This window comes from Dendrobates tinctorius, unplaced genomic scaffold, assembly GCF_039654945.1.
Source record: "Dendrobates tinctorius isolate UK_male_01 unplaced genomic scaffold, ASM3965494v1 ptg000334l, whole genome shotgun sequence".
Classification (NCBI taxonomy): Eukaryota; Metazoa; Chordata; class Amphibia; order Anura; family Dendrobatidae; genus Dendrobates; species Dendrobates tinctorius.
In genome coordinates, this window is record NW_027362000.1 from 38,576 (window position 1) to 66,202 (window position 27,627).

Sequence of the window (27,627 nt, forward strand, 5' to 3'; positions counted from 1 at the left end):
CCCTAGACAACCAGGGATGTTATATTTAAACCCTTTGCTGCCTTAGACTACCATAGACATTATTAAACCTTTCATTGCCCTAGGCAACAAGACATGCCATCATTAAACCTGTCATTCCACTAGACAGACAATCAGATTTGTGATTATTATACCCTGCCATACCCTAGACCACCAGGGATATTATTATTAAAACTATCACTGCCCTAGACCCCCATGAATGTTAACACACCCTTGCAAAGCCGAGACCACCTTGCATATCATCACTAAACCTTTCACTGTCCTACAACACCTAGGATAAGATATTATAATTAAGCCCTTTATGGTTGTAGACCACCAGGGATGTTATTAAACCCATAACTGTCCTAAATTACCTGGGATGTTATCAAACATTCACGGTTTTAGACCACCAAGGATCTTTTCATTAAGATCTTCACCAACATTGATGTTCTAATAAAATGCTTCACTCCCCTAGACCACCAGGTACATTTTCATTAAAATGGGTTGTCCAGTATTTTGCTATAAGTCTACAATCACTCTATGTGAGTGATTGGAGACTTTTAGCAGAAGACCAGACAACCCCTTTAAGATCACTTCACTGCCCTGAGCCACCAGGGATGTTACCAACAAATCATTTATTGTCTTAGACGACCAGGGATTTTATCATTAAACCCTTCACTGCCTGAGACCACCAGCGGATTTACTGTAGCCCACCAGGGATGCAATAATTAACATGTATAAAATAGATCACTAGGAGTATTAATTGCTGGAATTAAAATGAAGGCTGATCTTGATGGGCAGAAGACTACAGAGAGACGGCCAGCTGTTCCTTGGGTATGTGTCCTGGTGGGCTGGTGATCCGATGACGATGATCCCTGACGGAGGCTGTTCTTAGGTGAGAAGAAAAAAATTTGGGTTCGGAGGGAAATCTAGGGCATTAGATGATCTTTATTTTTTTTCTAAATCATGGCCGCCGATTGCGGCACAGACCACTTGCAGTTTTTGTCTCTTGGACTGGTTGAGTGGCAACGCGGATTTTTGGCTCACAGAAAGTGAGCGGCATTTTTTCCATGAAAAGGGGGGGGGGGGGGGGATAACTCTTCGCATACCATTATCAACCTCCATCCCAGCGGCAGAGAAGGGGTTAAAATAACACACGAGGGCCGCTTCAGCTGTTGGCTCGATCTGTGAAAAACCACAGAACATTTCTTTGTACTTTCACCTCCACCATAAGAGAGTATGACATCAGCGGGATTCATGGGGCCGCTGGGCCTATAAAAATAACCGTTATAAACCAACAAGGGCTATTGCGGAATATTTTTGGACGCACGCTCCGCATTCCAGCAAGTCCCTCGCTTCCCAGCGCAAACACATCGCGGCCTAAAAATTCTCAGCATTTTCTACCCGGTTATAACCTCCAAGCTCACACAATAGCGCACTTCACCTGGAACGCAGCGAGGACCCATGATGGAAGAAAGCAGATGCAGCGCTCCAGATAGGTGCGTAAGTGTGCGCATGTATGAATGTGTGTACATGAGGGTGTGTGTACATGAGGGTGCGTGTGCATGTATGGGTGTGTGTACATGAGGGTGCGTGCGCATGCATGAATGTGTGTATATGAGGGTGTGTATATATGAGGGCGTGCGCGCATGTATGAATGTGTGTATATGAGGGCGTGCGCGCATGTATGAATGTGTGTATATGAGGGCGTGCGCGCATGTATGAATGTGTGTATATGAGGGCGTGCGCGCATGTATGAATGTGTGTATATGAGGGCGTGCGCGCATGTATGAATGTGTGTATATGAGGGCGTGCGCGCATGTATGAATGTGTGTATATGAGGGCGTGCGCGCATGTATGAATGTGTGTATATGAGGGCGTGCGCGCATGTATGAATGTGTGTATATGAGGGCGTGCGCGCATGTATGAATGTGTGTATATGAGGGCGTGCGCGCATGTATGAATGTGTGTATATGAGGGCGTGCGCGCATGTATGAATGTGTGTATATGAGGGCGTGCGCGCATGTATGAATGTGTGTATATGAGGGCGTGCGCGCATGTATGAATGTGTGTATATGAGGGCGTGCGCGCATGTATGAATGTGTGTATATGAGGTCGTGCGCGCATGTATGAATGTGTGTATATGAGGTCGTGCGCGCATGTATGAATGTGTGTATATGAGGTCGTGCGCGCATGTATGAATGTGTGTATATGAGGTCGTGCGCGCATGTATGAATGTGTATATGAGGTCGTGCGCGCATGTATGAATGTGTGTATATGAGGTCGTGCGCGCATGTATGAATGTGTGTATATGAGGGTGTGTGCATATGAGGGTGTGTGCGCATGTATGAATGTGTGTATATGAGGGTGTGTGCGCATGTATGAATGTGTGTATATGAGGGTGTGTGCGCATGTATGAACGTGTGTACATGAGGGTGTGTGTACATGAGGGTGTGTGTACATGAGGGTGTGTGTACATGAGGGTGTGTGTACATGAGGGTGTGTGTACATGAGGGTGTGTGCGCAACTATGAATGTGTGTATATGAGGGTGTGTGTATATGAGGGTGTGTATATGAGGGTGTGTGCGCAACTATGAATGTGTGTATATGAGGGTGTGTGCGCATGTATGAATGTGTGTATGAGGGCGTGTATATATATGAGGGTGCGTGCGGATGTATGAATGTGTGTATATGAGGGTGTGCGCATGCATGAATGTGTGTATATGAGGGCGTGTGTATATATGAGGGTGTGTGCGGATGTATGTGTGTATATGAGGGTGTGTGCGCACGTATGAATGTGTGTATATGAGGGTGTGTGTATATATGAGGGTGTGTGCGCGCATGTATGAATGTGTGTATATGAGGGTGTGTGCGCGCATGTATGAATGTGTGTATATGAGGGTGTGTGCGCGCATGTATGAATGTGTGTATATGAGGGCGTGTGCGCATGTATGAATGTGTATATATGAGGGTGTGTGCGCTTGTATGAATGTGTATATATGAGGGTGTGTGCGCATGTATGAATGTGTGTATATGAGGGTGTGCGCGCATGTATGAATGTGTGTATATGAGGGTGTGTGCGCATGTATGAATGTGTGTATATGAGGGTGTGTGCGCATGTATGAATGTGTGTATATGAGGGTGTGTGCGCATGTATGAATGTGTGTATATGAGGGCGTGTGTATATATGAGGGTGTGTGCGCATGCATGAATTTGTGTATATGAGGGCGTGTGCGCATGTATGAATGTGTGTATATGAGGGTGTGTGCGCATGTATGAGTGTGTGTATATGAGGGTGTGTGCGCATGTATGAGTGTGTGTATATGAGGGTGTGTGCGCATGTAGGAATAAGTGTATATGAGGGCGTGTGTATATATGAGGGTGTGTGCGCGCATGTATGAGTGTGTGTATATGAGGGTGTGTGCATGTATGAGTGTGTGTATATGAGGGTGTGCGCATGTATGAATGTGTGTATATGAGGGTGTGCGCATGTAGGAATGTGTGTATATGAGGGTGTGCGCATGTAGGAATGTGTGTATATGAGGGTGTGTGCATATGAGGGTGTGTGCGCATGTATGAATGTGTGTATATGAGGGTGTGTGTGCGCATGTATGAATGTGTGTATATGAGGGTGTGTGTATATATGAGGGTGTGTATATATGAGGGTGTGTGCGCATGTATGAATGTGTGTATATGGGGGGCGTATGTATGAATGTGTGTATATGAGGGCGTGTGTATATATGAGGGTGTGTGCGCATGTATGAGTGTGTGTATATGAGGGTGTGTGCATGTATGAGTGTGTATATGAGGGTGTGTGCATGTATAAATTTGTGTATATGAGGGTGTGTGCGCATGTAGGAATGTGTGTATATGAGGGTGTGTGCGCATGTATGAATGTCTGTATATGAGGGTGTGTGGGCATGTATGAATGTGTGTATATGAGGGTGTGTGCGCATGTATGAATGTGTGTATATGAGGGTGTGTGCGCATGTATGAATGTGTGTATATGAGGGTGTGTGCGCATGCATGAATGTGTGTATATGAGGGCGTGTGTATATATGAGGGTGTGAGCACATGTATGAAAGGGTGTATATATGAGGGTGTGTGCGCATGTATGAATGTGTGTATATGAGGGTGTGTGCGCGCATGTACTGTATGAATGTGTGTATGAGGGTGTGTGTATATGAGGGAGTGTGCACAAGTATGAATGTGTGTATATGAGGGTGCGTGCGCATGTAAAAATGTGTGTATATGAGGGTATGTGTGCATGTATGAATGTGTGTATATGAGGATGTGTGCTCAAGTATGAATGTGTGTGTATAGGTATATGAGTGTGTGTGTGCTCGCGCATGTATGAATGAATGTGTATCAGTATATGAGGGAGGTTTGTGTGCGCATGTATGTATGTATAGGTATATGAGGGTATGTGTGAATGTATGCGTGTATAGGTATATCAGGGTGTTCGTGTGTGTGAATGCGTGTATACATGTATGAATGTGTGTGTATAGGTATATATGTGTGTGTGTGTATGTATAGGTACAGTATATATGAGGGTATGTATGTGTATAGGTATATATGAGTGTGTGTATGTATAGGTACAGTATATGAGGGTATGTATGTGTATAGGTATATGAGGGTATGTGTGAATGTATGCGTGTATAGGTATATCAGGGTGTTCGTGTGTGTGAATGTGTGTATACATGTATGAATGTGTGTATATAGGTATATGTGTGTGTATGTATAGGTACAGTATATATGAGGGTATGTATGTGTGTATAGGTATATGAGTGTGTGTATGTACTGAACAGGCATAATTTCATAAGTATGTGTGTACATCTATATGTTTACATACATGTCTGTGTGCATTGTGCAGGTGTAATATATTTTAGTGCGTGAACATGTGTGTATTGGACTGTTAATGTATATGTAAGTGTATGAATATATGTATATATGCGCATGGTATTTTCAGATTGTCAATTTTTTTTTTATTTTTCTTGCCTCTTTGGTAAAAAAAATTAATAAAAAAAAAATAAATAAAACTTATATACGGCAATAACCGAACAACTGAAAATCCACTTGTGGGTCAAGTGATCCCACTGAGGAATTCTTCATACGCCAAGGTCATGCTGTGGTTCTTGAAGGAGTGAAAAATGTCACCAAAAACCATGACATGACCAGTGTAGGAGGAGGACTCTGAAGCATGGGGGTCAGCTAAAGTGGGAACTGGATAAATAGGAGATTTTTTTAAATTTAAAGGGGTTTTCCTAAGAAGGTCATCTCCTATGAAGGTCATCTCCTAACCCCTACCTAACGATTGTAACCCCTCCCAGGGATCCCGAGAATGGGGCTCTACAGAATGGAGAATGCGCACGGTCTCTACATTTATTGTCTAAGGGAATGTTGGACAAAGTCGAGGATCGGACTCGGACCCCTAAGTCATCAATATTTCTCCTACTCTATGGATATAAAATATCTTGAGAAAACCCCTTTAAGGGATTAAGGAATCATTCATCAGATAGTGAGGGATATCAGTGATCCTGGCCCCGTATCGGATGCAGTGACGGAACGATGCCATTGCCATTGTGCATCTTCCCACCATTCCGCTGTTTCACTGTCGTCCATAGAGATTGAATCAAGGAATGAGCCGGAGATAGATGTAATCGTCATTGTTTCAGAGACTTTGGAGACAGATGCAGAAAAAAAAAAAAAAAAAAAAAAAAAAGATTCTGGCAGCTTGAGCCAGAGATGAGTCCCGTGGATTGATTTATTAACCGGCCTTTCCAAGTCTTACGGCTCAAATATAGCAAAGTGTGACAATTAAAGCCAACATCTGGAAGTGATCGGTGGAACTGATCCCGAGTAAACAGTGGATGGACGTCCACTTCCTCCACGCTGGATTTCCTAGGGCTACTAATGCTTAACTAGTGTCATCCTGTGCGATGGGGAGTGAGATAAGGCCGCCTGGGATATACAGGAAGGAGGATTCTACTACACGTAGGCGACGGGTACTGGGAGCGCGCCTGGCACAGAATGTGGGCACATTCTAGGTGTAAACCATAAGATGGCATTTAATAGTGATTACAGATAAAGGACAAGACCATTTTTGGACTATACTTTACAGAATTCATGTACATGAAAAGTTACAGCCTTCAGAGCTGCATTCACAGTTCTGCTGAATCACTTTCTGCTTGTTGTAATTCTGAACAAGGCTTGTTTGGATGTTTTAAGCCAGGGACACTAAATGTTTGTCTGCTGCTAAGTTAGCTGACTGTTTCCATTAACAGCATTCCCTGACAAATCTATGTGCGAAACACGCGTCTGATGCGTCTCTTCTTTCCACTGTTTTTATACCTTATACCATCTCAAACACTCCTATCTAATATATAAAGCTCAAGTGTGTGTGTGTGTGTGTGTGTGTGTGTGTGTGTGTGTGTGTGTGTGTGTGTGTGTGTGTGTGTGTGTGTGTGTGTATGTATGTATGTATGTATGTATGTATGTATGTATGTATGTATGTATGTATGTATGTGTATGTATGTATGTATATGTATGTGTGTGTGCACTACAGCCACAAAATTTGGCACAGTCACACGTCTGGACCCCGAGAGCGTCCTAGGCTATGTTGTGAGGCAAAATTTTAACCCCGCGCATTCCAATTCACCAAACAATTTTGTCCCTATCTACATAATGGGGAAAAAGTGTGTGTGAATCAAGCCCCGCCCCTCATTATGATGTCACAATGGTTGACTATGGGATGGAGGATGTGTGATGGGTATATGGGCACTCGACTATGGGATGGAGGATATGTATGATGGATATATGGGCACTCGACTATGGGATGAAGGATGTGTGATGGGTATATGGGCATGGGACTATGGGATGGAGGATATGTATGATGGATATATGGGCACTCGACTATGGGATGAAGGATGTGTGATGGGTATATGGGCATGGGACTATGGGATGAAGGATGTGTGATGGGTATATGGGCATGGGACTATGGGATGGAGGATATGTATGATGGGTATATGGGTACGGGACTATGAGATGAAGGATGTGTGATGGGTATATGGGCATGGGACTATGGGATGGAGGATATGTATGATGGGTATATGGGTACGGGACTATGGGATGGAGAATATGTATGATGGGTATATGGGCACGGGACTATGGGATGGTGGATATGTATGATGGGTATATGGGCACAGGACTATGGGATGGAGGATGTATGATGGGTATATGGGCACGGGACTATGGGATGGAGAATATGTATGATGGGTATATGGGCACGGGACTATGGGATGGAGAATATGTATGATGGGTATATGGGCACGGGACTATGGGATGGCGAATATGTATGATGGGTATATGGGCATGGGACTATGTGATGGAGGATGTGTGATGGGTATATGGGCACGGGACTATGGGATGGAGGATATGTATGATGGGTATATGGGCATGGGACTATGGGATGAAGGATGTGTGATGGGTATATGGGCATGGGACTATGGGATGAAGGATGTGTGATGGGTATATGGGCACTCGACTATGGGATGGAGGATATGTATGATGGGTATATGGGCACTCGACTATGGGATGAAGGATGTGTGATGGGTATATGGGCATGGGACTATGGGATGAAGGATGTGTGATGGGTATATGGGCACTCGACTATGGGATGGAGGATATGTATGATGGGTATATGGGCACTCGACTATGGGATGAAGGATGTGTGATGGGTATATGGGCATGGGACTATGGGATGAAGGATGTGTGATGGGTATATGGGCATGGGACTATGGGATGGAGGATATGTATGATGGGTATATGGGTACGGGACTATGAGATGAAGGATGTGTGATGGGTATATGGGCACGGGACAATGGGATGGAGGATATGTATGATGGGTATATGGGCACGGGACTATGGGATGGAGAATATGTATGATGGGTATATGGGCACGGGACTATGGGATGGTGGATATGTATGATGGGTATATGGGCACGGGACTATGGGATGGCGAATATGTATGATGGGTATATGGGCATGGGACTATGTGATGGAGGATGTGTGATGGGTATATGGGCACGGGACTATGGGATGGAGGATATGTATGATGGGTATATGGGCATGGGACTATGGGATGAAGGATGTGTGATGGGTATATGGGCACTGGACTGTGGGATGGAGAATATGTATGATGGGTATATGGGCACGGGCCTATGGGATGGAGGATATGTATGATGGGTATATGGGCACGGGACTATGGGATGGTGGATATGTATGATGGGTATATGGGCACGTGCCTATGGGATGGAGGATATGTATGATGGGTATATGGGCACGGGACTATGGGATGGTGGATAATTATAATTTGTTATAACTAACCACAGTTAGTTACTATGCCCGGGCAGCGCCGGGCTCTTCAGCTAGTATTACCATATTTTTCTAACTCTTTGTTTTACGCCAGGTACAATAAACAATGACCCCTTTATAGATGTGTTTTTATTAATAGTATTCCTTGACAAAGCTACATGCGAAACACGCATCTGGTGCATTTCTTCTTGAAGGGCATACATTTTCCACTGTTTTTATACCCTATATCAACTCAAATACACTCTTTTTCTAACTATGTTTTTAACCAGGGACAATGACCCCTTTAAAGATGTGTTTGCAGTCAAGTTTATTCTATACAATAGAATAAATGCATTTAGGAATGATATAGATTTATATCAACAGCACTCTGCCTTGAGGATGGATAGTCAAAGGAAATCTATTCAAGAGCTCAGAAATTTGCAATGCATGAAAGATAGTGTTTCGCAAATAGCTTTGTCAGGTAACACTATTAATGAAATGGTCAATAGATTTCCTTTGACTATCCATCCTCAAGGCAGAGTGCTATTGATATAAATCTATATCATTCCTAATTGCATTTATTCTATTGTATGGCGTTTACTTGATCATCTAATTAACCCATTGTTGTGTCTGGTACTGTAGGTAGTTTTTAACATATAAAAATATATAACCTTTTACTCATGCGTTAAATAAAGAATATATTTGATTTATATTTATTGAGCTCCACACTCTATTTTTGCCTAGCCCGTTTCTATTGGCAGAATTTTGATTACAGCTCTGAAGGACAATATAGAAGGCAGATGCGTACAAGATAACTAGTGCACATTCCAAGACCACAAATCAGAAAGCAATGGCTCAAAAATCTTAAATTTCTGTAGGAGATGGTCAGCAGATAACATTGTTAGGTTGGCAGCCGGTCAAGTCAGGGAATGGGATTTAGAATTTTTATGCAAAGAAATATTCTAGAACTTTACTTAAAATTTATATACGTAAAAAAATCTGGCTTATTGACTCTAATTATGCCCCTCACTAATTTTATACAGTTTTTCCCATAAACTGCATAACTATATCGCCATACAGTCTGTAAATACTACTCTAATACAGTCTCCAATTAATATTTACAGATAATACCGCCAAGACGTGCCACACATTAAATGAGTGCTGAACACAGGAGAGCGAGGACTGTGCCGCTGTGACATGACGGCAGCACAGTTCCTTCCGTTCAGTGTGATGGAGCGCCCAGCTATTGTAACTCACATCGTAGCAGTATATTTTTTTTACCTTACGTGGCGGGGTCCGTCTACAGTTTACCTTAGGAAACAAACATCCCGGACAGCGGCTCAGTTTGTTACATCCTAAAAATCTGCGGCGCTACAGAAATTAAAAAAAAATTCCACGGAGTTAGTCATGCTCTCCATCGAAGAAACACGTAAAGAACAGCCTCAGAGTACAGTAGAAAAAAAATGTCTGCCCGTAGCAAACAGTTGTGTAATAACAGAGCACAGGGCACAAATATTGGAATTATGTTACAGAGTCACGAGGCGCCATCTCACTCTTCTGCGAGATTCCTGGGATTTCTGTGCGGTAGACAGACAGAGTAATTCTATGCTGCTTGTCTCTCTGGGTTCTGGTGGTCTGGATATACATAGCCTGCTGCTATACTGCGGTATCGATGCCATGATTTACCTTCCAGGATACCGGTATAGCTGTGGTCATACCAGTTGTCACCCATCTTAGTCAGTGAAATCCTTGACGTGCGATATTAGAAAGTCTAATAATCGGGCAAAGCACGCCGCTCAGTCCAGACGTCCATTTTTCATGTCCGAGTTCTATAAATTTCCCCAGATAGAACCCTTCACCTAGTAACATTCCATGGGACCGTTCACAAGTCCGATCCTTTTCTTCTGTGGACCGAAAGGTCAGCCCAAAATTCTGGAAACATATCCACTATTGGTCAAAATCAACAATGCAAGCCTATAGGTCCGTGAAAAAAAAAAAAAATTCAACTATCGAACTATGTTTATTTTTATTTATGGCCTTCAGCTCGATTTCGAGCCATGGAGACTTGATGGATGAACGCTCTGAAGGAGGATCGATCTTGTGCAAGCCTAGCTAGATCCACCAGGGTCTTCTCCATCGTTATCTTGATAGTATCAGCCCATCAGGTCCTCTTCTTCGCCTTGTTTCTTCTATTTTTCTGACCATGATGTCCTTCTTCAGTGATTGCTCTCTTCCTATGACGTGTCCAAAATAGGCAAGTCGTAGCTTGCTGATCTTTGCTTCTAGTGACATGTCTGGCTTGATTTGTTACTGTCCGTTTTTCATGGAAGGTCGAGAAACGTTTTCCTTTTTTTTTTTTCATGATGAAAACTCAGACCAAAGTGTGATCAAAATCACTGACCATTTTCTCGATGTCTGAATGAGCCCTAAGGCTGTTTTTCATTAGTGATGGACCCTACTTGACCTTTATAGTTGAAGGATTTTGGGTCTGGAGGGACATTCATATTTTATAAAAATATTAAGGCTTCATTCAGATAAAAATCAGCCTTGTCGTAGCTGATGGGCTCACGAAAATTGTGTTCCTTCACTGACATCTGGAATTCAGCGTGGATAGTAAGCCCCTGGAGGAAGAAAGCCCTAAATTTAAAATATACATGTCTACATTTTTTCCTTCCCCTATTAAGCAGAACTGAGCAATTCGCAAATCATAAAGGCTGCATGCCGGACTGGCCAGAATGGGAATGGGGCTGCGGAGAGGGACTTTTTTTTTTTGCTCCTTTACTGCCAGGTTTTCTTTTGCGTTAGTCCGTTTATTGTGAGGTTTTGAGAAGCGGACGTCCCTGTGCTTGTTTCATTATGCTGCCTATTTAATTACATTTCCTTGTTTTTATGGACAAACCGAAAAATGTAAAAAAAATATGATTAATAGAAATGAGGTGCTAGAGACCTGGCATGAAGCGGACCGTTTCCATCCATTATGTATTAATGGATGGAAACGGTAAGCGAAGATCAGTATTGCATCCAACCAGAAGGTGAGGATTACACATAAGACCACTCTCCGATTAGATGAGGAGGCCCTACAAGTCAGATAGGGTTGTCTTAGCTGGGTAATCAATATACATTGCCATGCTGACCAAATTCTTTCTAAATCCGATGTCAGATGTTACAAATGAGACCTTCTCCATCGTGGTGCACCAATGACTTTGGGCTACCAATCAAAATGCCACCTCACCCCATGGGGACATCACATCTCAACACTGGTCATAACCTTGGTATGGTACTAGAATTATCAAGGAATTTGTATCTTCAATTTGCATGCAATATCTTGTCTTGGGTAAGTTGAAGAACAAGACAGGTCTTGGGGTACCGTAGCCCTGGTTTTAAGAAGGAGCATAACACCGACAATGAGAACTCTACGTGCCAAAATTGCACCATATAGACATTGGCAGCAGTGTTAACAGGTCACCAACTATGCCATAACGTTTTATATTTAGCGTAGATTTACTCACGGACATTAGCTTCTTGTAGACCTTATAGCCAAGACACTGGTAGGAGAGGCAATGGCACACCACCAATACATAAAGCCTGATAAAAGACCAGATATGACTTAAAGACCCTTTGGCTGGTGCATCTTAATAGAGACAAACCAGACAAATGGAGATTGGTAGCACCATGCCTTGTAGCCCATTATCTATAGCCTAGATCTACATGTTGGCATTAGCGACCTGTGAACCTTAAAGCTATGGACAACATGGCATAAGAGCTGATGGGTCATCATGGATGTATAGGATTATTTTAGTTCCTCAGTCACACAAGGTACCTTAAAAGAAACTAATCATAAAAAATATTGGTATTAGTGGCACACCACAATGTAGTGTAGCCCTCTAGCTTTAGCCTAGCTCTATGTTTTGACATCAACTACCTGTAGCTTTTACAGATAACAATATTTTTCCTAGAACCGATGCACATGCACGGCCCGGATATGGCTTTGATCCTCTGATACATAGAGTACCTTGAAATCCCGTACACGGCCCGACATGGCAATTCTTTGATCCTCTGATACATAGACTACCTTGAAACCATAAAAAACCATATTGGCAGCTGTGGAACATCACCATGCCGCGTAGCCCTAGCATTAGTCTAGAACTATAAGTTGACATCAGCTACTCGTAGACCGGACAGCTACTGTATGGACAACAGGGTATAACAATGAATAGCCTAGAACTGATGGGTCAAAGGACTATTCTTGTTCCTCAGACACACAAGCTATCTTAACAAAAGACCTACCATAAAAATAAATATTGGTAGCAGTGGCACACAGCCATACCGTGTAGCCCACTATTTTTAGCCTAGATTTACATCTCGACTTCACATACTTGTAGACCTTACAGCTATGGACAATTTGGCCTAATGATATTAACCGATGGGTAAACATGGCCCTATATGATTAATCTTGCTAAACCGATTCATTTTTATGCCTCGGACATATTGGGTACCTTAATAGTCCAACAATAAAAATAGAAATTGCCAGCAATGGCACAACATGCCGTGTAGCCCTCTAGCTTTAGCCTTGTGCTACACACTGGCATCAGCTACCAGTACGTAGACTTTACAGCTATGGACAACATGGAGTAATGTGTAACCTAGAACTGATGGGTCATCATGGCCCTATATGACCATTCTTGTTCTTCGAGAGACCAACCATAAAAATAAATATTGGCAGTAGCAGCACACCACAGTCATGAAGCTTCAGCTACTGGTAGACCTCACAACTATGGACAAATACGTGTAGCCTAGAACTGGTGGGACATTATGGCCCTATACGACTATTTTTGCTTCTTTTGCTGAACCAATTCATGTTTGTTCCTCAGATACACAGGGTACCTTAAAAAGAAACCAACCATAAAAATAGATATTGGCAGCAGTGGCACCGGTTGGCCGCAGTTAAAAAGCACATCAACCCTGGGTGTTAAAATACATAAATCTGTCATCATTACTGAGGCTAAAGGGTCATCAACCAATTTCCACAATAAAGGCACTGTGAATAATCAGTGGGCCAGCGAGTTCAGAACAAAGTAGGCCTTTTACAAATGCTTTACCGCTGATAGATGGATGTTTGCAGGGAACTTAATGTCTTTAGCAGGCCCTCATTGAAAGCAGAGTCTAGTTTTTCAGAACTCTCAGGACTTCAAGTCTCGAGTCTTCTTTTCCAAGTGTTTTGCCAGAAAAATTCTTTCAGCCCCCAATTCAAATTCTGAAATGGCTCTTCATGAAGCCTTGTGTACATATGAAAAATCCACATTGGGGAACAAAGATTTTATTCAAAAGGGACATTTTATATAATACAGTTTTTTTTTTTTCTTCGTTTCATCCGGAATTGGGAAACGTGAAGTTAAATAAATTAGCAAGCTATCTGCCAAAAATTTTTTTTTTTCACTGTAGCAAAATATAATAAATCTCGTGGATGAGGTCCAATAATGTGAAATTCAGCAAAAATATAATTTCTTAGTTAAAAAAAAGTAGTAATATGTTTCTTAAAGAGCACCTGCTGCATTCTATGAAAAGGGACATCTCGTAGACCAAACCAAAGAGAAGAGGCACAGAGGCCTCACAAATGAGGCCTAGTAATTGTGCAATAAACTTTTTAAAAGTATGGTCTTCATCCTGTATTTGATTTGAGATGGTCATACCCTCAAAATGGAGCTGTCACCAAGTCAAAAGTGGCCAGTTTTGCACTTATTTTATTCTCGCTTCCCTCCTGAGTTTTCCATTCTTTTTTTTTTTTTTTTTTAATATTGGTCATACAGAGATATGGGACTTTTCATCTAGTGCCAATTTTTATGGCCTTTACTAAAGAGGACATTGCTTACAGGTTCCTCTGGGGCGTGTCTTTAGGCTGCTCTGCATAATTATCCTAAGAGCCACACCTACAAACAAATTTGCAGGAAATTAAAAGGATTCTCTCTCTGGAACCATATGACGATCATTAAAACAACAAAACACAAAATAATCAGGGGAGCAAAAAGAAAAAAAATAAGCGCAAAAAACTGACCACTAATCATCTGGTGACAGGTCCTTTTAAGACGGGGATTGAGCAAAGGCCACCACACAATGGAGCATAAAAGTGACCAGACCGGTTGGTGGCACCTTTTATCCAATACAATTCTGTGAAATGCTAGTTGTGCCTTACCTATGGAACTCAACAGTTCTCTTACTCAACTTCTCTTAGAAAGAGCAAGTGTCGATTCCCATGAATCAAGTCAAGTCATATCATGCTTGATGGCATTCACTATATCTTCTCACCATCTTTAGTTTTTTTAAAGCCCTATTTTTTTTTTTTTTTTTAAACATTTTATGGTTGATTTTAAAGTCTACCAGGTCACACTGGCCACTTGTTAAATGAGTCTCCAACTGTCCCAGATCTTAAAGCATATGAACCTACCATACCACCAAAAGGTGACGGAGCATGTACCTTGATGGCTTTGATTAAAGAGTACAAACCCCAGAGGCTGAAGACCCGTAAAAGATAAGACAACGTAAAACATCTGACCGATCTTTGATCTTCTCATTGCCATCAGAAAAAGAAGAACAAAATGCAAGAACCAGTCAACACATGGCATCAATGAAATCCGGAATAGTTAGCAGCTGGAAAGTATGGGCAATGTTAGGCCTCTAATGGTTTTGAACAAAGAATTGGATGATGAGGCCTATCTTTAAGGTCAAGAGATAGCAAGATCATAGACGCCATGGCACATTCAATTATTCAAAGGTCATAAAACCTTCTTGAAAGGGGAATCTGGCGATTGACTTATGTTACAAGTCAATCAGCCATTTTCTCAATCAGATATCCATACCGGCCAGGAATCAACATTCAGGTCAGCACTAAAGATATAAAAAAGTAGCCAGTTATAAATTCTGACAAATATGTAATAAAAAACGTATGATCATAAGTATCCTTATGGAAAATTCCTACCAAGAATCCAATTTTAGTGCTAGGTCTGTCCATGACCTGCTCACCTTGACTAACAAGTCTTTCACTGACCTGCTCCATTTGACTGACAGGTCTTTCACTGACCCAATTCCCTTGACTGACAAGTCTCTCCCCCACCTGCTCTCCTTGACTGACAGGTCTTGCCCCGATATGCTTCCATTGACTGACAGGTCTCTCCCTGACCTGTGTTCCATGACTAACAGGTCTCTCTTCAACCTGCTCCATTTCACTGACATGTTTCGCCCTGACCTGCTCTCTTTGACTGACAGGTCTCGCCCTGGCTTGCTCCCAATAACTGACAGGTCTCTCCTCGACCTGATCCTTTTGAGTAACAGATGTTTCCTCCATATGCTCCTTTTGACTTACAAGTCTCTACCCGACTTGCTCCCTCTGACTGGTAGGTCTCTCACCGACCTGCTCCCTTTGACTGGTAGGTCTCTCATTGATCTGCTTCTATTGACTGACAGGTCTCAGCCTCTCACATGGGGGGGGGGGGGGGGGGGGGAGACATGAGACTCAACTGGAACAAGGTGGGGAGAAGTTGCTGGAGAGCTGCCACGGACTAGTCAGTAGAGACACATGGTCTCCGAGCCAGATTTCCAAAGTTTCCATACTGTCCAAAGCCGGTGTCTGATTCAAACGTCTCAAATCAGGCAACATAAATCTGATGACAGGTTCCCTTTAGAATCAAGGTGGCAACAATTTTATGAGCCATACCAATATATCAGTCTACAAAAATTACCATGAACTCCTATTACCGCTACCCCTGTTGAGACCATGCATGTGCCGACACACTGAAGAACATCTGAAGGCCCACCAAATCACATCAAGGATGAAACCCAACTCATCGCTATGAATGGGTACATTTTACTTACTGATTACACTAAAGACACCTCCTGTTATTCCAATTATTCTGTCTATTTTTCCAACCCAAGTGGAGAACATTTATTTCAATAAGTTATTACTGCGTGGATACTTCTGTTTACACAATTGGTTTAACCCGGAACATACAAATTAATGGAAAACACATTGGCTTCCTCTAAATCCCTAAGGGAAATGAAATTTGTCAGTTCAAGGAGACAATGGACAGTGCTTTTCATTTCACTATTCATTTCAACCCAAGCTGCTTATTATTTTTTCCAGAATTTCTTTATAATTTTTAATTTTGGTCCTTTCGTAAAACTGAACTTTCGTAATTTTTTGTTTTTTTTTACTGAATCTCAATAGTCATTTGTTTAGAGAAGGATTCCTTCCGCTGAATTTTTGTTCTGGTGTAGTAATTGTCATTCCAAATCTTGTGGTAAGCCACAAAGCCTGTTTAACTCGACTACTGGTTAAAAGACTACACGCATTGTTCTTGGCTCTCCCATTTCTTCATTTAATTAGTAAATATCTACATACTGGGAGAATATAAGCAAGGGAAAAAAAAAAAAAATCTGACAAAAACCCAAGGTAAAGGCGTTCAGCTGCTCTTTGTCTGGGAAGAAGTTTACAGATGCAACAAACCATCAAAAATTTGCTTTCGACAGTACCAAGGAAAACAAGAGCATGGAGACGCGAGTCTGACTAGACAACTTCATAAGGCACTTTTGTGTGTGCGCCATGGCCTCCACAAGGATTCCTTAAGGGCTATAAAGGGAACAGAAAAAGAATATGCCATTCATAAAATTTCTACAAAAATATAATATACTGCAAAAGGACTCAAAAGAAAACATACCAAGAGGTCACAGCAGTCACCGAGTCCCAAGCTCTTTGAGACAAAAGATTTTCTTGACATATTTGTATAAACTTTTTAATAAATTAATTAACATTTTTGAAGTTTTTGACCATGAATTTTTTCACATTTGGGCATCTGTAGGATGCATTATCAAAGTTGATTTAATTGGTGGAATTTTATTCACTCGTTGGCACTCCAAGAAACAATAAGAGAACCACAAGAAGCGTTCACCACCACCAGCGTGGGACGATGGGTTGGCACAATATGCAGTTGTATCACCAAATATAACACCGCAATATAACAATTGGGTATGGAAGTGAACGGACTTGAAAGGTTGTGAGGTACATTCTTCTAAGTCTTGCTTAGAATGCAAATTTTGAAGCTCTTAAAGGGGTTGTTCCAAGTGTGCAAGTTATAACTTCCCGATGGCTAGGAGGTCCGACCACTGGGAAACTCACGGATCCCAAGAACTAGGAGTTGAATGGATTGGCGGTCAATCATTCCACACCACTCACTTTCAATTGGAATGCAGAACACCAGGTGAACGGCTATTTGTGAAGGTCAAATTAAGAAGGAATGGATCAAAGGTGAGCATGATAGACCACCACGCCATTGAACTCTCGGTTCTTAGAATCAGTGGGGGTTCCAGAAGTCAGACCCCCCCCAAAAAATAGCAACATTTTTTCCTATCTCATGGTTAAAGGCCATCTTCCAAACTTGGTACAATTTCTTTAAGCCCCCCCCCCCTACATCAGAAAGCTGATGGAGGAATGATTTACTGTCAGTCTCGACCTCCTCATATACAGAAATGCTCGACTCCTCTGAGCGCTCCCGTGTTCTCTAAGAGAGAGCAACAGCCAGATTCTGCTGGCAGCGGCTTATTACCAGGGATAACAAAAGGATCGACCACTGAAATCCAGCAAGTGATATCGAAGAGAGTGAGACCTCCATGCGCATTAGCAAATGTGAGATTGAGAGAGAACGGCACTCAGGTGCTTCTCATTTAGTTGTTTGGACCCGTGGAAGAGTCTTTGACTCGAAACGGCCGTCGTCCGTCTTTGTTGCCCGCATACCTCCACACACCTGCCCGAAAAACCGCTGTCCTGACTGAATATGATAAAATAAAGGACTTTGGTTACACAGCAATCTGGTGAGTGCCGCATTTTTTCTTTGCTGGATCTCCATGCACATAAGACTATTATTGGCCGCTCCTACCAATATTGCCGGATATGGCCGATTTTAGTCTAATGTGTATGGGGGGGGGTGGTCTTCAAATCTGTGAATTTGTCAAAAGCGTGTTCTCTGACGAATTCGGAGTAGAATCAATTCAGTGTCTATATAAATCCTTTCAGTGAAATCAGAGGGTCTAAACTCGCCCATCTTCCTGACTTCAAAGGCACAGAAAGACACTGAGGAAGATATCTGAATGGCGCAACAGAGAACACGGCCCTGACACTTGGATGGAACATGAAGAGAAGGTCTGTGGTGGATATTAGGGATGTTGAGTGCAGAATAGACAATTACAGAAGACTTCAAAATCAAAAGTGTTGGGTTTGGTCATAAATGAGGATGATGAAACATCGATAGAGCATGAATCCATTGCGCGTGACTGTCTGTTTCAAGTTCACTTAAATACTAAGAGCTTCTGGTACATTCTATTTTCAAAAAAACTGCAGAATTGCAAAACTTTTGTCGATTACTGGTCTTCAGATTAAAGAAATTGTACTTGTGGATAGTGGATTGTTTTGCACTCAAACGTAAGCCTCAATTCAATTCACTTTTCCATGCCTGAAGAAAGGAGCGCTGGAGCAAGATGCACCAAATTCTTTAAGAATCGTGCGCCCCTTTTAGCTGCCATATAAGAAATGCAGGAACCGAAGTATATTTCTGTCGTAATTTACGCTACCTTTTAGGAGTAAATGATGATACATTTATCAGCATGGTTTGAACTTGCACCTCCTCGCTAAGCTTCCACACATTTCAAAAAGTTGTGGAAGTTGGAAGCAAAAAATTGACATTTCAAAACAATTTTATGCCAGAATTCTGGCAATGAAACGTGGCCAAGAAGTTCAAGAAAGAACAAAAGGATTTTGGCTGCACATAGAAACAAAAAGTATTTCTTAAATGGTGTCAAGTAAAATGTGAGGTTCCTTAGCATATTTTTAGAGTATGTGCACACAATCTTTTTCAGGGGGATTCCACCTGAAAAAGCGACCAAAGCCCTGAGCAAAAAAATTAACATAATGCACAGCAATGTAAAAACGACACTGCTGTGCTAATGTGTTCTGTTTTTGTTACTACTCAGGGTTTGGAAACCTTGAAGTGGGTAACAGAAGCAGCATGTTTTTCAATGCTAGTTATAGTCAAAATTGTAGCAAAAAGAGGTCAACAACGGAGCGTCCGGCGAAACTGCTTCAGGAAATAGACAGCGGGCTCTTTCCAAAAGTGACCTGGTCTAGAAAAACCTGGGCAGTGGCATCTTAGAGACACCAAGTGCAGATACCCCTAGGGAGTAAAAGGCAGCAAAAGCAAGAACTCCCACCCGTAAAATAGATATGGCGCATCTATAGGGATTCCCTCGGAATGGTTAAAAAATCTTGCAGACATTCCCAATTATCATAAGATTAATAGGGCTGAACACTACCTGGACAACCTCTTTTTAGAATAAGTGCCTGCACAGGCGCCGTTCCAGGGGTGTCAGCGCCAGGTCTCTCGCTGGAAAAGTGGAGCCAAGTCTCATCGCTGGAAAAGTGGCACCAAGTCTCACCGCTGGAAAAGTGGCACCAAGTCTCACCGCTGGAAAAGTGGCACCAAGTCTCACCGCTGGAAAAGTGGCACCAAGTCTCACCGCTGGAAAAGTGGCACCAAGTCTCATCGCTGGAAAAGTGACACCAAGTCTCATCGCTGGAAAAGTGACACCAGGTCTCATCGCTGGAAAAGTGGCGCCAAGACTCATCGCTGGAAAAGTGACGCCAAGTCTCATCGCTGGAAAAGTGACACCAAGTCCCATCGCTGGAAAAGTGACACCAAGTCCCATCGCTGGAAAAATGGCACCAAGTCTCATCGCTGGAAAAATGGCACCAAGTCTCATCGCTGGAAAAGTGGCGCCAAGACTCATTGCTGGAAAAGTGACGCCAAGTCTCATCGCTAGAAAAGTGGCACCAAGTCCCATTGCTGGAAAAGTGGAGTATCGGTTATTTTTCTTATTTTAATAAGGGATTGTCCCGGTATCAGATAACCCTTTTAAGAATTACAGCAATTGATAAAGGACTCGTTATTGATTAATTTGGCAGATTTCCTTACTGTATCAATAGGATTTTTTTTTAACCATGTCTTTGCAAGTATGGCAATGAATAATACAATTACATTGACACCAGACTGTAAATCAGGCTTTATTAATATTAATGATGATAATTAAGCCAAAGGCTCACGGGATCAAGTGAACATCTCACCCACCCATAGGAGGACAACGGATTATTTTTGGCATTTTTTAACCTATATCAGATTGAGAATTCCAGGAAAACCAGGTGCAGGATTAATGAAATTTCACAGTATCCATTTTCATTAAATTAAAAATAAAACTTTTTGGAAGATAAGTGATATCCATTCTTTTCAATCCGCAAACTACTGACTTTTTTTTTGCACCTTCTCTGAACTGATGACTGTAGCCTGATAAGTTGCACATCTGCAGACATTGTAAGGCCGGATTATTCCCATCTCTTGACATTTATTTGTACAAAATACAGTACACATAGGCGGCTTAGCTGAGAAATCTCCGCAAAGGACATTTTTGGAAGCTGAAAAGTGGATGTTTATTCATTTCCATGCATATATACATAATCCTTCCAGCTTATCCTATATCCACCGTGCACTAAGCCCCGGCATCTGGAGAAAGCATGGATGCCTTATGTGGGCGAAAAGAAGAACTTTAAATTTTTATGACTTTTCAAAAACATCTGAAAACATTAAAAGGGGAAGTCATTTCCCGCATTAGAAGAACATGTTTTGGATACTGATAAACTAGAAATAGTGTCCTGGAGTCTAATTGAATCTGGAAGACATTTTATTTACTAGCCCGGGGAGAATACATGCGAGGAAACGCACAGCGGCCAATCGGAGTCAAGCTCGCAGAAGGTAATTACTGTACCGGCCGCGGCATTATGTCAACCACAAATTCCATTAGTCAGGCCTGTAAGCATTTCCTAATAACCCAGTGCGAGATCGTAGAACCTAGAATTATCTACATTTCTACACCCTCGTACAGATTGACAGCCATGCCTGAAATTCTAGGCTTAGCAATGGTTATCTCGGGTCAAAATGACAAGACAATCTGTACTGAAGGGCCCCCGAGGGTGTAAAAATTACTCACATTATTATAGGGTATATTTTATTTAACGTGTGGTTACAGCCATAAGATTCACAGTCTTGAGTGATGACGGGTGAGGAAAATAATAGGATGGACCAAGATTGGTCTGCGGCCAAATTATGATCATGGACCCACAAACATAGATAGGATACAAAAAGATGGAAGTAAGGAGGAGTGGGGTAAAGGTCTACAGTACCCTCTTGGTCATGAGCGCTCAGGTGGCCGGTTCACTCCCCAATTGGTCAATTCACCACTGGTGGTTCTAGTATATATACTTCTTAAGTATCTCAATGGAGATATGTGTAGGGGGTGGTTTGATAAGATGCCATGGGCCCCTCTTTGGAATGGGACCTCAAACGTTACCCCTAACGCCCTATTGTGCAATTCATATCTGATGTTGTATCATTAGCTCTAATGTACAGACACATCCTAAGAATGGAGAAGTTGGATAATCTCACGCACTCCGGTACTAACCCCAATTCCCAACGGTCTAATTAATCTGTGCTGTAGTCTCTTGAGATTACTAAGTCTCATGTACACATACATCCTAAAACTAGACTTGCTGGGTAAAGGTCCATATGCGCCTCTTAACCATGGGAACTAAGGCACTAACCTAATGTCCAATTAGTCATTTTGCCACTGCTGGTTCTTAAACATATAAGTCCCAAGAAACTCTTAATGTAAGTGAAGGGGTTCCATAAGATGTCATAGGCACCCCATTGGCCATGAGACCTTTATTGCTACCTAATGCAATCCACCATTCTTGTTGTCTTTAGGTAGTATGGATAAATATACACATGAGACCTAATACCAAGCATGGAGGGGTAGAGTAAAAGGCCATGTTGGGTTAGGAGCTATCCTAATGCCAACTGGTTGGTCCACCACTGATGGCTCATGTACATAAACCTCCTAAGGGTCTCTTAAAGGAGTTGGGGGAATATAGTAAGATGCTATGGACCATTCTGGACATGAGATCTCATACAATATCCCAAATGTGAAACAGGCACATCCACCATTGTCTCTTGAGAGTATTACATCTCATGAGCATTTATTTAGTAAGAATGGATGAGTTGGGTGAAGGCTCATGGGCCTCTTTAGACAAGACCTCAGGCACTAACCCAATAGAAAACTTTTCAGTCCACCATTAGTAGAACTTGTACATAAACCTCCCATGGAGGTGAAGAGGTCTTTAAGATTTCAGGGGTTCCACTTACAAATGGGACCTTAGATGCTTCCAATAACACTCAACTGGACAATCCACATCTGCCGCTGTCTCTTGAGAGTATTAGGTCTCCTCTACATTTATTTCCTAAGGATATTAGTTGCTTGAAGGCCCACGGGTCTCTCTTGGCCATGGAACCTCAGTCACTAGACTAATAGAAGGTTTATGTACAAGAACCAACAGTGGTGGACTGACTGTCTATTAAGCTAGTGACTGAGGTCCCATGGCCAGGAGACTCATGGCCTTTCAAGCAACTCATCCAACCTTAGGAAATAAATGTACATGAGACAACGGCAGAGGTGAACTGATCAGCTGAGCATTGGGGCAGTGTATTATGGCCCATTTAAAATGGCACTCTAAGCATCTTATTGAACCACTCCTCCCCCAACTCAATTAAGTGGTTATTTGGAGGTAGAGGTGTAAAAGTAATCACTAGTGAACTGGTCAGTTGGGAATACTGGCCCATAGCACCTTGTCTACTTCCTCCATTTCCATTAGGAGGCACTTAGAAGGTTTATGTACAAGAACCAGCAGTGGTTGACTGACCATTTGTCCAAGTGCCTCTTAATGGAGATGGGGGAATTCGGTACTATGGGCCAGTCTTCCCAACCACTCAGTCCACTGCTGATGACTTTTACTCTACTACCTTAAAATTATCTCTCAGTTGAGTTGATAGAGGAAGATGCTAAGAGTGCCATTTTAAATGGGCCCGAAGACACTGCCCCAATACTCAGCTTCTCAACCTCTGCTGTTGTCTCTTGAGACTATGAAGCCTCAGACAAATACCTCATCCACTTATGGCCAACCCCAACTTTGTGGGGAAAGAACCATAATCCGGGGTCCGATTCAACAGAAACCCAACTCTGGATAAAATGGGAGGAAAATGGCGGCACAGTAAGGCCACACAGAAGTGTACACAAGAAACATCTTCATCAGTATGAAACCTTAAAATGACAACTTTTCACAAAATAATTTTATTCCCAAAAAGTAAACCACACAGGCCGAAAAAAACGTTTAAAAAAGTAAACAAAAATTATGAAAAAAAAAGTCAATTTTACAATGAAAAAAAATCCTATAATTCCAAGAACAGCGCTGTCTTCATCTGAGTATTAACCGAAGAATAATTCAGTGAAATGTCAAGCTTTTTCTAGCGTCATGCAGGATTCTGCCAAGTACACAAACCACAAGTTATAGCCTTCTTTACCAAGCTTCTCCTCGGAGCAGATACTGAGAAGATGACCTTGATTTCACCGAATCACCTCTCCAATTCCCTCAATGATGCAGCTGCTCAAAACAGTAGCCAAATATTACTTATTTAGGGGAAATAGTCATCAAGACCAACTCTGCAGTATTATTCACTGAACATGGCGCCGATGATAATGGTTGAGTCACCAACATTGAAAGAGTCAAAGGATTTCCACCTACATCCATCATAATGTACAATACCAGATTATATCTAATCGCCGGGTATTATTCCCCTTCCTAGAGAAAGCTCTAAAAAGACACAAATCTCCCCGGAATGCTGAAAGATTTCAGCACCGAAGGCTGAAGAATTATAAATGCAGCTCTGGATGGCAATGAATTTACAAAGGTAGTGAATTCTTTACATACATTCTACAGTGCCTACAAGTAGTATTCAACCCCCTGCAGATTTAGCAGGTTTACACATTCAGAATTAACTTGGCATTGTGACACTTGGACTGTAGATCAGCCTGGAAGTGTGAAATGCACTGCAGCAAAAAAGAATGTTATTTCTTTGTTTAATTTTTTTTTAAATTGTGAAAAGTTTATTCAGAGGGTCATTTATTATTCAACCCCTCAAACCACCAGAATTCTGTTTGGTTCCCCTAAAGTATTAAGAAGTATTTCGGGCACAAAGAACAATGAGCTTCACATGTTTGGATTAATTATCTCTTTTTCCAGCCTTTTCTGACTATTTAAGACCCTCCCCAAACTTGTGAACAGCACTCATACATGGTCAACATGGGAAAGACAAAGGAGCATTCCAAGGCCATCAGAGACAAGATCGTGGAGGGTCACAAGGTTGGCAAGGGGTACAAAACCCTTTCCAAGGAGTTGGGCCTACCTGTCTCCACTGTTGGGAGCATCATCCGGAAGTGGAAGGCTTATGGAACTACTGTTAGCCTTCCACGGCCTGGACAGCCTTTGAAAGTTTCCTCCCGTGTCGAGGCCAGGCTTGTCCGAAGAGTCAAGGCTAACCCAAGGACAACAAGGAAGGAGCTCCGGGAAGATCTCATGGCAGTGGGGACATTGGTTTCAGTCAATACCATAAGTAACGTACTCCACCGCAATGGTCTCCGTTCCAGACGAGCCCGTAAGGTACCTTTACTTTCAAAGCGTCATGTCAAGGCACGTCTACAGTTTGCTCATGATCACTTGGAGGACTCTGAGACAGACTGATTCAAGGTTCTCTGGTCTGATGAGACCAAGATCGAGATCTTTGGTGCCAACCACACACGTGACGTTTGGAGACTGGATGGCACTGCATACGACCCCAAGAATACCATCCCTACAGTCAAGCATGGTGGTGGCAGCATCATGCTGTGGGGCTGTTTCTCAGCCAAGGGGCCTGGCCATCTGGTCCGCATCCATGGGAAGATGGATAGCACGGCCTACCTGGAGATTTTGGCCAAGAACCTCCGCTCCTCCATCAAGGATCTTAAGATGGGTCGTCATTTCATCTTTCAACAAGACAACGACCCAAAGCACACAGCCAAGAAAACCAAGGCCTGGTTCAAGAGGCAAAAAATCAAGGTGTTGGAGTGGCCTAGTCAGTCTCCTGACCTTAACCCAATTGAAAACTTGTGGAAGGAGCTCAAGATTAAAGTCCACATGAGACACCCAAAGAACCTAGATAACTTGGAGAAGATCTGCATGGAGGAGTGGGCCAAGATAACTCCAGAGACCTGTGCCGGCCTGATCAGGTCTTATAAAAGACGATTATTAGCTGTAATTGCAAACAAGGGTTATTCCACAAAATATTAAACCTAGGGGTTGAATAATAATTGACCCACACTTGTATGTTTAAAATTTATTAAAATTTAACTGAGCAACATAACTTTTTGGTTTGTAAGATTTATGCATCTGTTAATAAATCCTGCTCTTGTGTGAAGTTTGAAGGCTCTAACTTATTTGCATCTTATCAAACCTGCTAAATCTGCAGGGGGTTGAATACTACTTGTAGGCACTGTATATGTGAACCCTAAAAGGAGTTAAAAAAAAAACAAAAAAAAAACAAAACAGAATTTACACGATGAATATTTTTATGAACAAGAGGATATACATACCAATTACAATGAGCGTATAATTCACATTGATGCTTCCAAATCCATTGGTGGCTTTGCAAATGTAGCTTCCCGCGTCCTCGCTTTCCACGTCTTTAATTTTGAGCCCTTGACCATATGCCCTAAACCTGGTAAAACCACTATGGATTGAGCGTCCATCTTTCATCCACATTGTAAGCGGTGGGGGATCTCCTTCAACTGGACATAACAATCTGATGGTTCTTCCTAATCTTACGGTTTGCCGGTGGATCACTTTGTCCGAAATGCGTGGGGGACCTGCAAAAGGAAAAAAAAAAACGTTTAAAATGTTATCTAATTTTCCAAAATTTTTTACAAAAAGTATAGCATTTTTTTAAATTTCAAAATAGAGCCTAAAAAAAATGGGATTCTTGGAGATCCACTTTACCCGTAATACTGTTTTATTACATAAAAAGAAAAAAAAAATATTAAATGAAATATATATAGAAAATCTGAATTGATAAAAAAAAAAAAAAATTACAAAATGTGTTTTTAAAAAAAAAATAGTACTGGAGGCAAAGAGTTAATTGGTCTTCATTTCGTTACATGGAATAGTTGAAAACGCAATAAGTCAAGTATTGATTCTCAGTACCGGAGCCCCATCACCACTTCCATGTTCACTGACCTTTAATTTTTGCCCTTCTAGATATCTAGATATCTATCCAATAAAATTAACATCTATACACACACGCACGCACACATTCAATCTTTCCAGTGCCTTTTTTTATTTTGGCTTTTATTCCAATTAACTTGAAAAAAAATAAAAATGCATTATTTTGGATGTTAAAATTTTTTATTAAAAAATGGTCCAAAAATTATCCAGCAAGTTTAATTTTAATTTTTGTGTTGAGTTTTCATCCTTAAAAAAAAATTACTACATCTGTCAGCACTGAGCCAGCACAGTGTATAAAGGCGATTATGGAATCTTCATGTGGTTTTATACTACGATGTGCTTACGCTGCACTTTATAGCAACGTGATACGTTTCAATTCCGCGTGTGCTTGCTAAATTGTTGCCCTCCGACTGCTAACTATTTTTCACATTTAGATGCCCATTGGCACAAATCCTCCAACCAAAGCTGCACACATATGAAAAAGCAAAAATATATATACCGGTATATATTTTAACAGAAAAATAGGGTTACGGTAATCTAAAAAAAATATTCTCGACGTTATGAGGTGAGGTGCTGGTTACCCTTTTGTTAGAATTCTTATGTCCATTTTATGTTCTGAAAAAAAAAAAAAAAAAAAATTAGATTTAGTGCTTTGCAACTGGAAAAACTGGACAGCAGCCTACAATCCGCAGAGGTCCAGCCAACATTAGCTTTATGCTGGCATTGAATCGAGGACATAGCTCCAGCCATATTTGATCTTCAATCTATGAACCCGAGACTAAAATGTATTATTAAACCCAAAATAGCCCAATGATTGATTGGAAACCGGCCTTGTCATGCAAAGGACCTGCTTTGACTAAATTTTAAGAGATGACCAGCTGGAATGGAATGTCAGAGCGCATGCAGGATCAGCCGCTCAATTTGACTCCTCCTGGCCAAAAGGTGCTACCAATACCCCCTACACCCATCATAGTTATGCCCTGACTGCAGTGTCTCACTCTGGAGGACCTGGCACACCCATTTCAATAAGAATTGTGTAATGCTTC

At 41.8% G+C, this 27,627-nt stretch overlaps 1 protein-coding gene across 1 annotated transcript in view; it reads right to left on the reverse strand.

Moving 5' to 3' along the window:
• FGFRL1 (fibroblast growth factor receptor like 1) overlaps window positions 1–27,627 on the reverse strand; it is a gene marked incomplete at its 3' end in the record, with an annotated part of 160,927 nt that overhangs the window by 38,476 nt on the left and 94,824 nt on the right. Inside the window, exon 4 of the mRNA XM_073562062.1 lies at window positions 25,954–26,226. Coding sequence (XP_073418163.1) covers window positions 25,954–26,226 — 273 coding nt within the window. The remainder of the gene's footprint in view (window positions 1–25,953; window positions 26,227–27,627) is intronic.